General features: G+C 32.4%; 1 protein-coding gene across 1 annotated transcript; it reads left to right on the top strand.

Moving 5' to 3' along the window:
• Nucleotides 1-3,305: 3,305 nt before the first annotated feature.
• LOC139896961 (F-box/FBD/LRR-repeat protein At1g13570-like) lies at nucleotides 3,306-4,227 on the top strand. The gene is made up of 3 exons (XM_071879595.1): nucleotides 3,306-3,342; nucleotides 3,487-3,639; nucleotides 3,717-4,227. Exons 2-3 carry the CDS (start codon nucleotides 3,505-3,507, stop codon nucleotides 4,029-4,031), a joined length of 450 nt encoding a protein of 149 aa, XP_071735696.1. The 5' UTR covers nucleotides 3,306-3,342; nucleotides 3,487-3,504; the 3' UTR covers nucleotides 4,032-4,227.
• The last annotated feature ends 10,695 nt before the right edge of the window (nucleotides 4,228-14,922 follow it).

Genomic DNA, 14,922 nt, shown 5'->3' with positions numbered 1-14,922 from the left:
AATATGAACATTTAATAAATACACTTTGTGATAAATGTTTTTATTTTGGCGGAAAAACGATCGAAGAATTAATATATAACAATTGTCATGTTTTTCGAGCGTATGTTGAGGTTTTAGATATTGGGGTTTAGATATTAGGGTTTAGATATTAGGGTTTAGAAATTTAGGGTTTAGATTTAGGATTTAGATTGAGTTTTTAACACGAACGATTTAGAGGCTAGGGTTTTGGGTTTAGGGACTAAACCCAAAACACTAAACCCTAAACTCTAAATCGGGCTAAATTTTACTTCACAAAACATGAAAAAAAATGTTAACATTCTTCACGATCAATATTATCTTGAATGTTATTTTTGTCGATCGTTTTTCCACCTAAATAATAACATTATCATGAAGTGTCTTTTTTAAATGTTCATATTTTCATCCAATCTATAATGTTCGTGAATAAAGTTTTTCAAAAAATGAAAAAAAAAAGAAATTTTTGTTTCCCCTCGCTTCCCTCGATTGGTTACTTTCTCATTGATCCTGCATATATATATATATATATATATATATATATATATATATATATATATATATATATATATATATATATATATATATATATATATATATATATATATATATATAGTGGTAGGATCAAGAGGGAAGTAACCAATCGAGGGGAAGCGGGGGGAAGCAAATTTTTATTTTTTTTCGTTTTTTGAAAAAACTTTGTTCACGAACATTATAGATTGGATGAAAATAAGAACATCTAGAAAAGACACTTCGTGATGAATGTTATTATTTTGGCGGGAAAACGCTCGAAGAAGTAATATATAATAATTATCGTGTTTTTCGAGCGTATGTTGAGGTTTTAGACATTAAGGTTTAGATATTAGGGTTTATAGGGTTTAGATATTAGGGTTTAGAAATTTAGGGTTTAGGGTTTAGATTTAGGGTTTAGATTTAGGATTTAGATTGAGTTTTTAACACGAACGTTTTAGAGTTTAGGGTTTAGGGTTTAGGGTTTGGTGTTTTGGGTTTATGGAATAAACTCAAAACACCAAACCCTAAACCCTAAACTCTAAATCGGGCTAAATTTTACTTCACAAAACATGAAGAAAAAAAAAACGTTAACATTCTTCACGAACAATATTATCTTGAATGTTATTTTTGTCGATAGTTTTTTCGAGAAAATAATAACATTCATCACGAAGTGTCTTTTCTAAATGTTCTTATTTTCATCCAATCTATAATGTTCGTGAACAAAGTTTTTTCAAAAAACGAAGAAAAAAAAATTTGCTTCCCCCCGCTTTCCCCCGATTGGTTATTTCTCCATTGATCCTGCCCCTATATATATATATATATATATATATATATATATATATATATATATATATATATATATATATATATATATATATATATATATATATATATATATATATATATATATATATATATTAGTTGAGAAATAGGAGGTTTGTTAACTCTTTTTTAGGTTGATAAATAATGTAATTACTCACATTTGGAAGTGTCAAAAAGGTGGTTGGTTGTCAAGGGTTATAAAGTTTACTCTTAACATTTGGAAGTGTCAAAAAAGTGGTTGTCTAGTGGCACTTAGAAGCTTTAGAAAGTTTACTCTTTCTTAACACTTTTAAGTGTTAAAAAATGAAAAAAATTGTATGACGTTTGAAAGTGTTACAAGTTGAATCTTTAATCTCGTTTAAAAGCGTTAGAAAGCTTACTAGTTTTTAACACTATTAAGCATTAAAAAATGAAAAAAATTTGTAACACGTATTTCTTACGCCAAGTCCAAGCGTCAAAAAATTTATTGTTGGGGCTTTTAAACGTCATGAAGTGGTGAAAAAAGTGTTACGATCTATAAACTGTTTTGTAGTGAATGAATAGACGAACCTTTAAACGAAAAGGTGCAACAATTTACTCACACCTATTGGAAAACGGTAGGGTTTTTAACCCTTTTCAATATTACAATTTCCATAACGGTATCAAGTTAACTCTTACGGGCGTGTACTTCACACTCTATTAACCCGTTATAAGTATATCTTGATGCCCGTTGCTTTCAAGTAAATCCCAATTAACTAAAATGCTTGTTGATAACACTAAAATCACCAACAATAACTTGATAAGGTGTCCTATAGGTATGACTGTATCATACAAGGTTCAAACATTGCTAGCACATTTTTGGATGGTCAGAGAGAAGTCCGTAAATAGTCACAGAATAACCAATTAGGTTGTGTATATATGTGTGTAAAATATGATCCATTTTTCCCGTGAAGCATGATCATGTATCTCTCACCATTTAGCCCCCGAAGGATATGCATAACTATTCAAGTGAAGAAAAAAAAGGTTTGGACTATCCACGCAATTTATGACAAATTATGAGGACCATACGTATAATTTTATCTTTTCTATATCCTCAAACGTAAATAAAGTTGATCATGTTCCTTTTGCTGTATAATGGAGTAATAAAATTTGCCCTAAATCAAAATATACTCAGGTTTGGTTGACTACACTTTGCACTTTTTAATTCGTATAGCTTGTTGATGATAATGGAGCCCTAAATCGATCAAAAGCGTACAGGTAATTCATACTCTGTTTTTAATTGTAAGTAAATAACTCATGGTGTTGCGGATTATATTAATTTCAATTCAAGTTTTGTTGATCATCTGTTAATTAGATTAAGCTATAGCTACACGATACTTTAATTTGAACTGAAGATATCTTACTCGAAATTCCTACTGTAATTTTCAAGCCCTAGATCTGATAAAAATGTTTTTGATCCATCTTGAATTCATAATTGCATTATATATTGCAGACTTGTGGAGTGTATATGATGAAAACTCAAAGCCGAAGCTTGGATATAATCAGTTCCCTTCCTCAAAACATAATTGAAACTATTTTAACTCTTATGCCGATCCGAGATGCATTGAGAACGAGCATTTTGTCAAAGAGATGGAGGTATTCCTGGATGACTATGCCCAAACTTGTATTTGATCGCTACCTGATTCGAGCGTTATTTGAACGCCATGAACATTTGGTGAGATCTAAGCTTGTCAATGCGATCTTCCATGTTTTATTACTACACAGTGGCCCGACGATACTAAAGTTTGAGCTTTCTATCTCCGGATTGGGCATGGTAACCGAGTTTGACCAGATCATACTTCATATTTCAAAGAAAATTAATGTGAAAGAGTTAATCATTGATATTCAAAACACCTCCTACAAATTACCCACTTCGTTTTTTTCCTTGCAAGGATTAGAATCAATTGGCCTAAGTAATTGTCATTTTAAACCTTGCATTTTCTCTCGAATTCTCCACTACTCGAAGATATCACTTTGGTACGTTTACTGATGCAGTGCCTTTAATCTATACTTTAGCTACCTCAAAATATTACATAAAGGTGATTTTGGCTAAAAAATTATATACGTATCATACAAGAATATTGCGATTACTAATCTTGATTTTGTTTTTTCCTCTTAAAGTACTTGGCCGCAGGTTGTATGCTAAATAAGCTTTCGACTTGGCTTCACCTCAAATATGTTTGTTTGCAATTGTGCCCAAGGGAACAAAATGCCATTTCATCTGCCCTTTGCATCATCAGGAGCTCCCCAAATATAGAGAAACTTATTTTTCAGGTATATAATTGTATTGCTTATGATAATGGTTCTTCAAATACAGTTTTAATGACATTGAATCATGTGTTCTGTATCAGATGTATGATAATGAAGAGTTGCCGATTCAAGAAAGTTCCATGAAGTTTGATGATCTCCAACATGACTTGAGTTTGACCTTAGATCATCTTAAGCATTTTGAAATAGTAAGTTTTAGTAACAATGTGTTTGAGATGGAATTTGTGAAACTGGTCATGGCTAAATCGCCTATACTAAAGATAGCACGAATTGAGCTTAACAAAAATGTTTTCGTTGATGAAGAACTGAAGATTCTTAGGGATATGGTTCGTTGTCCATTTCCACGTGCATCGTCATTGGCAGATTTAATTGTTGAACGCCCAAAAGGGTATTTGTAAAGTCTAAGATTTTGGCGATAGTAGGTTTGTCTTTCTTAGTATTAAGTATTGTCAAAGCATAGTGATGTGCTTTTTTGTGAACTATTTTGTGGAGAACAGTGTTTAGATGATGTTTTCTTATGTCGTATGAAGTGCTACTTTCTGCTTTGTAATAATCCCAAAGCTTTTAATGTAAATCATTCTGTGTGGAACTCAATTAAGTCTATTATTTTGTACATTCTGCTTGATCTTTTTTTTTTTGTACAACTTGCTTGATCTTGTTATGGGTGCTTAGAAATGCAGTTTCTAACCCTAAATCAATTAGTCAAATATGTGTAACAATATTTGACTACAAAGGTCAAGATTCACCTACTAATATGATGAACAACCTTCCTCCCAACATAATACAAACAATGCTGACTCTTATGTGTTTGCGCGATGCATGTTGAACAAGTAATCTCTCTAAAAACTGGGGGGATCAATGCGTTGATATTCTCAAATTTGACGATGCACTCTTTGAATTCTCCCTTTCTATGTCTGAATTTTGTAGTTTTGATATAATGAGATATTGACCAGCTCACTTATCAACAATGTGACTGAAGGATTTTATTCTTTCAATTGGGCTAGGTGACGTCATAACCTACTACCATCATTCTTCACATTAGGAACCAGTGTGTTTTAACCTCTCTCGGCTATTAAGAGATTTGATAAGCTTATCAGCTTATGTTTTCACAATGTCTGCATAGATTTAAAAGCTCTAGCCATTTTATCTTGAAATTCTCATACTTAAGGCATTCACTCTTTTATTTGCATGTTGTCATCTTATTGTTCCGTGGAGTGGTCATTTGATTATTGCAATGGTTTCAGTCTTATGTTGTTCTTTTGGTTCTAATTTGGTGTTTGGAGGCACCTGTTTTGTTTCAGTTTGTTGGATTGATGTTTGTTGACGGTTTTGGCTATTTGTATAGTATACAAGGTATGCATTGCCTTGTTGGTTCAGTATTTTTTTACAGGCCTCCTTTTGGGTTCGTTTCATCCAAGTGCTCGGTATCCATTTTTAAGTCTTCTGTTCAAGTTTCCCAGGCTCATGTGGTTTTCTCTCTCATGCGTTTCGTTTTTGTGATCAAGTTCATGGATGTATCTTGTTTGTTAGAGGTGTAGTATGATTTGGTTCTAGTAGTTTTAGTTGGTTTTGTAGTTCTTCTTCTACATTATTTAATGATGTGTTTCAAAATTATTTGTTCAACTAGCTTAATAGCCCGTGCGTTGCACGGTTGATTTAAATTTGTTATCAACAACTTACAATATATTAACGCATTTTTTTGGGACGAAGTGAGTATTTGAAAACCTTAATATTGATAATTATTATTACAATTACAATAACAAAACCTTTCATTATTATTGATATTATAAACGCTATCAATAAATACAATTACAATGCAACAATAAATTGTTTTTAGTCATTGTCACTAAATTTATTTTCTGCACTTGCTCTATTATACTAAAAAATGAATAGATTTTAAATAAAACTACTACATGTCATATAGAGAAAAAAAACTAAAAAAGGCTTCTCATCTGTATTATTCGAAAACGTTGTTATTGTAAACAATTACATCAGATGTAGAATACATGATTATTTTTCATGTGCTAAGTATTATTGTTGGACATTTTAAAATTTTTTGTCCATGTGCTAATCACCATTGACTATGAATTACCACTATGCAAATATATTTGATGGACATTAGTTTTTTTAGTCGGACTCAAACTCTAAAAGCAAAAGTTGTTACAAGTAAAAATGTAAAAGTTGTTATAAGCAAAACTTGTTATAAGCAAAAGTTGTTTTTGACCAAAAATCAACTACGTGATTTTGGGTAACTGACTGACTACGTATACCTTGTAATTTAATTTTTCTTTTGTGTTTTTTTTTTTTTTTTTTTTTTTTTTTTACAAAAATGTTGATTACCAATAGGTTTTAATTTAAAATGTTTTATTACCAAATAAAGAAAAGGCAATGTACCACCGAATTATTGGTTGAGTGGTAAAAAGTTCATGTTGGTTCTGGGTCCGTTTTTTTTTTAAAAGCAAGTAGATTATAAACATCAACACAAGTATAAGTCAATCTACTACTAAGCTGCTATATACGATTTGCAAAGGAGCAAACCGAACCCGAAATTACAATAATCTTAAATATACACTAGGGTCGTTTAGCCAAGATAGCCAATCTAATTTCCTTCCTTTTACTCGATGAGAAATCCACTCATATGAGCGGATTTGGCTTTCATTTAGCGCCACCGGAGTGTTCCAACAAGAGTCACGAAAAACCTTATTATTCCTATTCTTCCAAATCAGGTATGAACAAACTCATTCAACCGCTTGCCATATCTTCTTACCAAGAGGAGTCGTTGAACTCGAACAATTACCCCGTAGAATCTCATTTATACTTAGATTGCTCATGCCTCCAAAACCCCACCAAGAGTAGACTCGTTCCCACAAGTCAAAAGCGTGTTTGCAAAAAATAAAAGTGTGCTCCACGGTTTCAAGATCTTCATCGCAAAGGGGGCATCTAACACTATGAAGATCAATGCTCCGTTTATCGAGCTCCACCCTTGTTGGAATACGCCTTTGAACCGCTCTCCAAACGAAAATTTTAAGTTTTTTCGGGACCAAGCTATTGCGCATAGTGACCATGTTGTGTGAATTACCTGGAGAGATTGGAGAGATCTGATCTTCAATTATCGAACATAGTGCTTTGACTGAGAAAGAACCATCATTTGATAGAGCCCATCGAACCGAGTCAGAACCTGGATCAAAATTGTAACCCGAAAGCAAGCTGCACATGTCTTCAAATTCGCTTAGTGTCCTGCCTGTTGGAAATCGAGCCCATTCCCACTTCCAGAGCGAAGGAACAACAGAAACAACCACTCGATCTTTGATGGCGGCATTCTTCACAGCTTCTAATCTGTATAAACGAGGGAACAAGATTCGAAGCTTATTCCCACCGATCCAAACTTCGTCCCAGAATTTTGAGGAAGATACAACACTAATTCTTTTGATAAACGAGTTGTTGAAAGGAATTCCCATCTCTTGCACTTTATGACCTGCAACAATAATTGAACGCCACACACTCGGATTTGAGCAACGAATTGCTTCGTTTCCCAAATCTAAGCCACCACAAGACCCATAAATGCTTCGAATTATGTTGACCCAAAGAGAATTGGTCTCGGTTTTGAACCTCCACCACCATTTTCCCAATAAAGATAAATTTTTATAATTTAAAGACCTAATGTTTAATCCCCCGTTATCGTAAGAAGAGATAACCTTTTCCCATTTTACCCAAGCTAATTTAGAACCCGAAACCGCCCCACCCCAAAAGAACTCACGCCTCACCCTCTCAAGTATTTTTAACACACATGGCGGGGCACGAAAGAGCGAGAAATAGTACAACGGAAGACTATTGAGGACCGATTTGATAAGAACCAATCTTCCACCAAATGACAACGATCGCATTTTTCAACTTGATAACCGAGCTTTAATCTTGTCCATTATCAGGTTCCAAGTATTAATTTTATTCAATTTAGCCCCAATTGGCAACTCAAGGTAAATGAAAGGAAATGAACCCACTTTACAACTTAGATGTCGGGCTATATTTTGCACCTCCACATTGCCAACACTAATACCATAGAGAAAGATTTTATGAAAATTAACTTTTAATCCCGAAGCTAACTCGAAGGATTTAAGGAGGTTTTGTTGGTTCTGGGTCCGTATCTTTGAAAAAATAGGTGCACGTTCAAATCCTTAGGGGGGAGGAGTTTTCTCCAAGATTGTGCCTCTGGTATCATTCACTCTGTGTGGGCCAAACAGTTAACCTAAAGTATTTTGGGTACGCTTTGCGCAATTGATGCTAAGAGTTTCTTTCTAATGTGTGGGTGGCAAATGAGAGGTTCGATGCAAAAATTGCCTTTCTAAAAAAGGAAAAGGCAATGTGGTAAAAGGCAGGGGATTATAAGAGTGATCTCAACCATGACAAGCTTCCTCACCAGGACTAGCCGCCACATCAACACTTCCTCACCTGGACTAACCCAGAAATAAACACTCTCAACCATGACATACTTCCTCAAATAAATTGGGACCCACTATATTAATTAAATATTGTGTGGTACAAATAATGGATCAAAATGTACAAGTCATCCTAGCCTTTTTAACATTCATCCGCCCTGCAATCTGCTTCAGGAAGAAAGAAACAAGGGCGAAGAAACTGGGTGAGGTGTGGAGCAGAGAGGAGGGATTGATGGTGCCAACGGCGTGGTGCTGGGCGGAGAGGAGGGCGGCCTCCACCACACCACCGTTGGGAGCTCTCTAATGGAATTTTGTCATTTGTTTCCGTGTTGGCATTTTGTCCTTTATACCATTTTGTAGTGGGGAGGGGCGACAGAGTCGGTGGTGTGGGTTGTTTTTTTCACGTTTTTTATGACTAGGATGTGTAGGTTTTTGGGGTGAGTGAGAAGTATTGCGATGATGTGTTAAAATATAATTGGTAAGTAGTAAAAAATGAATAATATAATATACAATTAATATAATAAAATCAATGCTCATTGCTTTGGTGTAGGATTCCAACTCACGCCTCTTAAACATCCTAAAGTCACGCCCCACTATGGATGAAAGTTGGTGTTGCTTTTTGCCAACTAGGATCCCACGCCCATGGCTTGGCTTGTTAGCGATACAAGTGGTCTTATGGGTAAACGTCAACTCCAAGGATTCTTTTTCTACAATAAAATGGTCACTTGAAACAAAAAAATGGATTAAATAGGTTATTTTGTTCTTTTTTCTGTTTATTTCCGTTTAAAAAACCAACAATGTTTCTGTATTTTGGTTGTATATGTTTTGCTTGACTATTTATAATATTCCCGATGCTGATATTTTTACTTTTCTTTTAAAAATAACGAATACTTATATAAAAACGAGATCATTTTCCAAAGTAATTGAGAATAAGATAGGACATGAAAAAATGGGGAAGCTCACACCTAAAAAAAATCGTCTAAACAAAAACTATTTATAAACGAGTCTCTCTAACATATCGGAAAAATTACAAACAAACTAATCAAACAAAAACCGAGAATAACATGGAAATACAACGACGAAACCAAGCGAAGAACATAAGATGAACCACAACAATCAATCTCGAGGACCCGCCCTTTTCAATTTTACATTAAGCCTCTCTTTCAAAACATTCTTCCCGGAACAATTCTTAATCTTGTAAGATAACACATTAGCAAATCCATCACCTGACACGCTCTCCCCGGTCAAACTTGCTATCATATCATCGAATGTAGTGAAAGCCTCCACGGACATATTTCGTCTATCTCGATTGTCGATAAGCCGCCATCTCTTCCGTCTTGAGGACCCATAAACAAATTTTGAATTATGTCCCTGTAATCCAAGTCGTCAATGTTAACTTTAAGCTTATAATCACCGAAGTGTTAGCCCCGTTCCCCTTTTTTCTTGACCTTGGGTTAGCATTACTAAGTAGACATCTTGGAACATCTCTATTTATAAAATAACGCGCTTTATAAAAACCGTCACGCGAGGGAACCTCGCAACCCCAATTACATCTTCCACTACGACCAATCAAAACCAGTTTAGGCCTTCAACGTTCGATTAAACCTTTCTTTTTGTCAACAATTCTTCACTCTTTTTACCCTTCTTCAATCGATACAATAAAACCTTAAACGTAATGTTATAATCATTCGGCAGCGACACATCAATGACACCAACATGAACGTTATTGACCTCGATGACACCAACATTAACCTGATCGTTGCCTCATTCATATATAAAAGGTCACAACCATCCATCGCATCTGTATCCTTACCTGGTTCGACATCCTTAACTACCAAACCACTATTTCTATCACTCACATCAACCAATTGTGATGTTTTACTCATTAAGTCATCTTTCGTATTAAAACTGGTTCCCTGATCCCAGAATGCTTAAAGGAAACACCATAGGACCTAATCCGGCCTACATGGCCGTGTTAGGCTTGGGAGAGATGGGCTCACTCAATACATCAATACACCCACTAAGAGAAACCTGATCTACACCAGGCCCATCGAAATCCAATTCCCACCATCTGAATTCGATTCGACTGCAGAATGCAATCCAACTTTAGTAGAACCAAATTAAATATCCGATCTGGGACCTGTAACAAACTCAGAAAATAGAACATCAAAGGCAAAAGAAACCGATTCAAAATAGAACATACTGATTGGGGTGGGCAAAACCGGATATCCAAAATTTCGGATATCCGAAATCCGGATATCTGAAATTCGGATAGTGAATTTGACCATCCGATATTCGAATCCAAAATTTCGGATATCTGATTTTCGGATACCCGAAATTTCGAATTCGGATATCGGATTATCCAAATATCCGAACTTTTTTCTTAAAGAACAAATTCAGTCATAAAATTGACGCATGTATAGAACAAAGTAAAAAAAAAAAAAAAAAAAAAAAAACAAACTAACCATACTCTAACAAAATTGACGCATAGTAGTTAAGCAAGAATTATATACATCAAATATATCAACGACAATAAAAATGGATATTTATAACTCTCGAACAATTTAAACTATGAGTAGTTGATATGGAGAGATTAAAATAAAACATAACCTTAATTTGCATATCATGGTCACCCAAATTACATTACATTACATTACAATTACATTACATTACATTACATTACATTACATTACAATTACAAATATAGCTAATAGACAACAACTTATGAATATTACTATTCCTTTTTTCAATTCTCACAAACTTAACCCCCTAACTTTTATTAAAATACAAATCGAACTCCCACTTTATACGTATATTTTTTTTAAATTTCACAAACTTAACCCTCTAACTTTTATTAAAATACAAATCGAACCCCCACTTTACTAACTTTTTTTTTTAAAAAATAAAACCCGAACGCTAAAAGAAGCAACTTTCACAAAAGGAACAACCCTTCAATATTAGATGTCGAAAAAAATTCTTTTTTACAAAATAGATCAAGACTTTTTTTTTTAACTTGCATTCAAAACGGAGCCCCCCGGCGCGAAGCGAGGGCTCCACAATTAGTTTTAACTATAATAAAAAAACATCAGCCCTCATTTGCATATCTTCGTTATCTCATTTGTGTTGAATATAGTTTTGGTTAGAAGAATTGGATATGGTTGCATAGTATTTGTGAAGGATGTTATTCCATATAGGTGGGAGGAAAAAGTTGGAGGGGACTTGCTTGATTATAAAAGAGGGGTTAAGTCTTCATTTCAAATTGCACCAATCAATACACTTTAAGTATTTGATTATTTCTTTCTTTCTTACTCTTGTTTGAAAGTTGTATTAGTTAAATATTTTGGAGAGTGTAGTTGGCTTAAGAGAGTCGTCTATATCATTGTAACAATTTGTGATATAGTGTATTTTTCTCTTTGGGGGCCGGTCGTTTTTCTCCTGTTTTGGAGTTTCCACGTTAAATCTTGTGTTGTGTATTGTTCTTATTTCTTTACTGTTATCATTGGGCTGGGTGTTGGGAATTAGTGAGGCCGTAATTTCCCAACAACTGGTATCAGAGCGTCAGGTTTGACGGGGGTCTCGGTTATAGGAGTCGGAGTATGCTCTGTGGTTGCCACGGGAGTGGATCGTCCACATCATAAACGAGTTCTATAACAACCCTCATATTTCCATACTTGAATTGACTAATTTGTCTATAGGGTTGTTATCCATACGTAATATATAATTAAATTCGACGTTGATCAAATATTTATTTTTAGTCGACACTTTTTATTAACTAAAGTTTACACTAATTATATAAAATAACTTTAGTTAATATTAATATTAATACGTATTATATTTAAAACTATATGAAACATAATTATTAATTAAATGATAAGTTATTTTAATCATTATATATATATTTTTAGCTTATAAAAAAAAGAGATTTTTTTATAAATTAAATAATGAGCCCATGAATTTTGACTAAATATTTTCAAAAATAAAAACTTATTAAAAACATTTTTAACATATTTTTATTTTTTGTCAAAATTGGCACCTTTATTTTATTTATATTTTTTCTTTTCACCAACCATTTTTTTCTATAAATACCCACTTCCATTTCATAAAAACTTGTATCAAATTTTTGGAAAAACTCTCTCACAAACTTGGGAAAGTACTTGAGGTATTTTCTATATTTTTTATCGAATTGCTTTTATTTTTTTGTATATTCTTTAAAAATTCGAATTTAATATATATAAATTATTTTTACATGTTATAATTAGTATTATAAGTATTATGATGTATAAAAATAATTTTGATAATTTATGGAATATTATTTATAATTAAATACGAATTATGTAGTATTTAAATATAAAAATAATATAAAATTCGTAATAAAATATTAAACAGTAATAAAAATAATTATAATTTTTTTAAGATTATTATACTTTTATAAACAAGCGAAAATTATAAAAATTAAATAAATTGGACGATTAGTATTTAAAAAGAATTTACTTTTGCATTATTCTAAACCGAGAGAAATAATAAAGAAAATACAAAATAAATACAAACGTGTATTAAATATTTTTATATGATTAGTAGCATCACTAGATACTTTAAAAAAATATAAAAATTAATTTTAAAATATTTTTCCTATTTATTTAATTATAGGCCGATTACAATGGTTAAATAATTAGAAAACATTAAATAAATAATATTTTGATATAAAATTTGATTTAATAATTTTTATAACATTTTTACATAATATAGAACCTGTAAAAAATATAAAATTATTTATTTAGGTCGATTTAATATTTATTACCTAATTAAATTTGATTAATATAAACCGAGTATATATATAAAGAAAAGTGGGAAATAAATACAAAAACTTGATAAAATTATTTTTATAAAATATCCTACTGAATTGTATAATTAACTAAGTTTATAAAAATTATAAATATAATATTTAATGAATTAATATTCGAATTAACATATATTAGTATGATTTTCGATTAACATAAGTATATTACATATACTAAATTAATATTATTATTATAACTTACGGTTAATAACTAAGTATACTATATAATAAAGTATAATGCTTATAATGTAAGTTAATAACAATGCATTATTAATAAACACTTATTTTATAACTATACTAATTTAATAATAATAACTTATAGTATATAATATAAGATAATCAAATTGTTAATACATTAATAAATATAATATAACATATATAATAATATATAAACCTAAAGTGAAGGTTAATCAAAGATAATGTACAATTCATGTGAACTTCATCGCTACTCACGGTCGTAAGTGAATGATGTCTAGGTTGTCATTTATGGGTAAGCTTGTGGATCTCGAATGTCATGACTTAGATTCTGGTCAAGAGTCCTGGGCCCCCGGTTATATCTGGTCATTCCTGACTTATTTGATAGCAACGAAGTTTAAGTAAAGTTATACAACGTCTTGCTAAAGATTAACCTGAACTTTCTAAAATTGGAAAATTACTATAAGTGGAAACTTTCCATAAATAGTAACATTCCGAAAATGGAAATTCTTTAGTGAACCATTACTATCAATATAGTACTATATACTATGGTCTGTTAGGCAATGTCTGATCATACGTTCTATCTCTAGGTTGAGATCTCGGTCACGTCCTTCCGTTCAATTCTTTCGTGGAATACTCTTTTGTGCTACTAAGGTGAACTTCATAGCCCCACTTTTTACTATTTCATAACTGTTTTACAACTTTAGGGTGAGACACATGCTTGATTTTAAACTGTTTTACGCTTAGACACAAGTACTCAACTGTTAACTATGCTGTCTTGCTTTGATTCATGCTAAATCTCTACCGTAATATCGTTAATTGCTACGTATAAATGCAAACTTAATTATTGTGAGTAGGCCTATTGAGAGTAACGTCTCTAACCATTCGACCGTTGGTCTTTGGTTACATAATAATGATTCCACGACACTGACAGTACAAGGTGTCATAGGGTAAACTTGTTTAGTAGCGATATTACAAAATGCAGCAACACTTTTAGATTGATATTTCTATATCAATCAACTTTAAACTAAATCTTGTAGTCTAAAACTTTGGATATTATTTATAAACCTGTGAATTTCACTCAACTTTTTTGGTTGACACTTTAAGCATGTTTTGTCTCAGGTGATGATTGAGCTAGCTGTTTGCAACTTTGTGATGATAGATTTGATGCTTGCATGGAGTCCACATCGCATATTATATTTTAGTTCATAAACATTTATTTTACGTTTTAATAATAATGTAAACATGTATTACTGCTTCCGCTGTTTCATTAACAAAGGTTTTATTTAAAAAGTCTCATATAGAGTCGTTCTCGTTTATACAACTGTGTTATGATATGATTGGTCACAATTACCCCTGGTCCATTTTGGGAGGTGTGACAGATTGGTATCAGAGCAGGTTGTTGTAGGGAACCAGGATTGCATTTTATGTGTGCCTTATACAATTAGGTACCTTAGTAATGTAGGACTACAACTTTCTTTGACTATAGTGCCTTTAATTGTTGCCTTTAACTGTTAAATGCTACACTATACTTTAGAAACTTTACTTATCTTAGAATGCCGAGCCAATCTAAGAACTCTGCTCATTCTCCTAAGTACTATTCAATTGCGCCACCACATTTAAATGCGATACCGTTCTCGACATTCCTATGTCATTTATCATGGTTTTGTGTATTACATATGTATTACATGAAATATTATCCATGAATTTTTGAAACTCCTATATTTGTTACTATTCATACTCAAACGTATATAACTCCCTGTTATATCACGTACCTATATGCTTTATGCCTTTATGCATCAGTTTGCGAACTGAAAAATATCA

Source organism: Rutidosis leptorrhynchoides, chromosome 3 (genome assembly GCF_046630445.1).
Source record: "Rutidosis leptorrhynchoides isolate AG116_Rl617_1_P2 chromosome 3, CSIRO_AGI_Rlap_v1, whole genome shotgun sequence".
Classification (NCBI taxonomy): domain Eukaryota; kingdom Viridiplantae; phylum Streptophyta; class Magnoliopsida; order Asterales; family Asteraceae; genus Rutidosis; species Rutidosis leptorrhynchoides.
The sequence above is the reverse complement of the archived record's forward strand: the minus strand, read 5'-3'. Positions and strand labels throughout refer to the sequence as shown.

Bases quoted from the DNA above. Each gene is read 5' to 3' on its own strand.
- LOC139896961 (XM_071879595.1), top strand. From the start codon at position 3,505: ATGCTAAATAAGCTTTCGACTTGGCTTCACCTCAAATATGTTTGTTTG. The intron at 3,640-3,716 runs GTATATAATTGT...GTTCTGTATCAG, and splicing joins TAGAGAAACTTATTTTTCAG to ATGTATGATAATGAAGAGTT.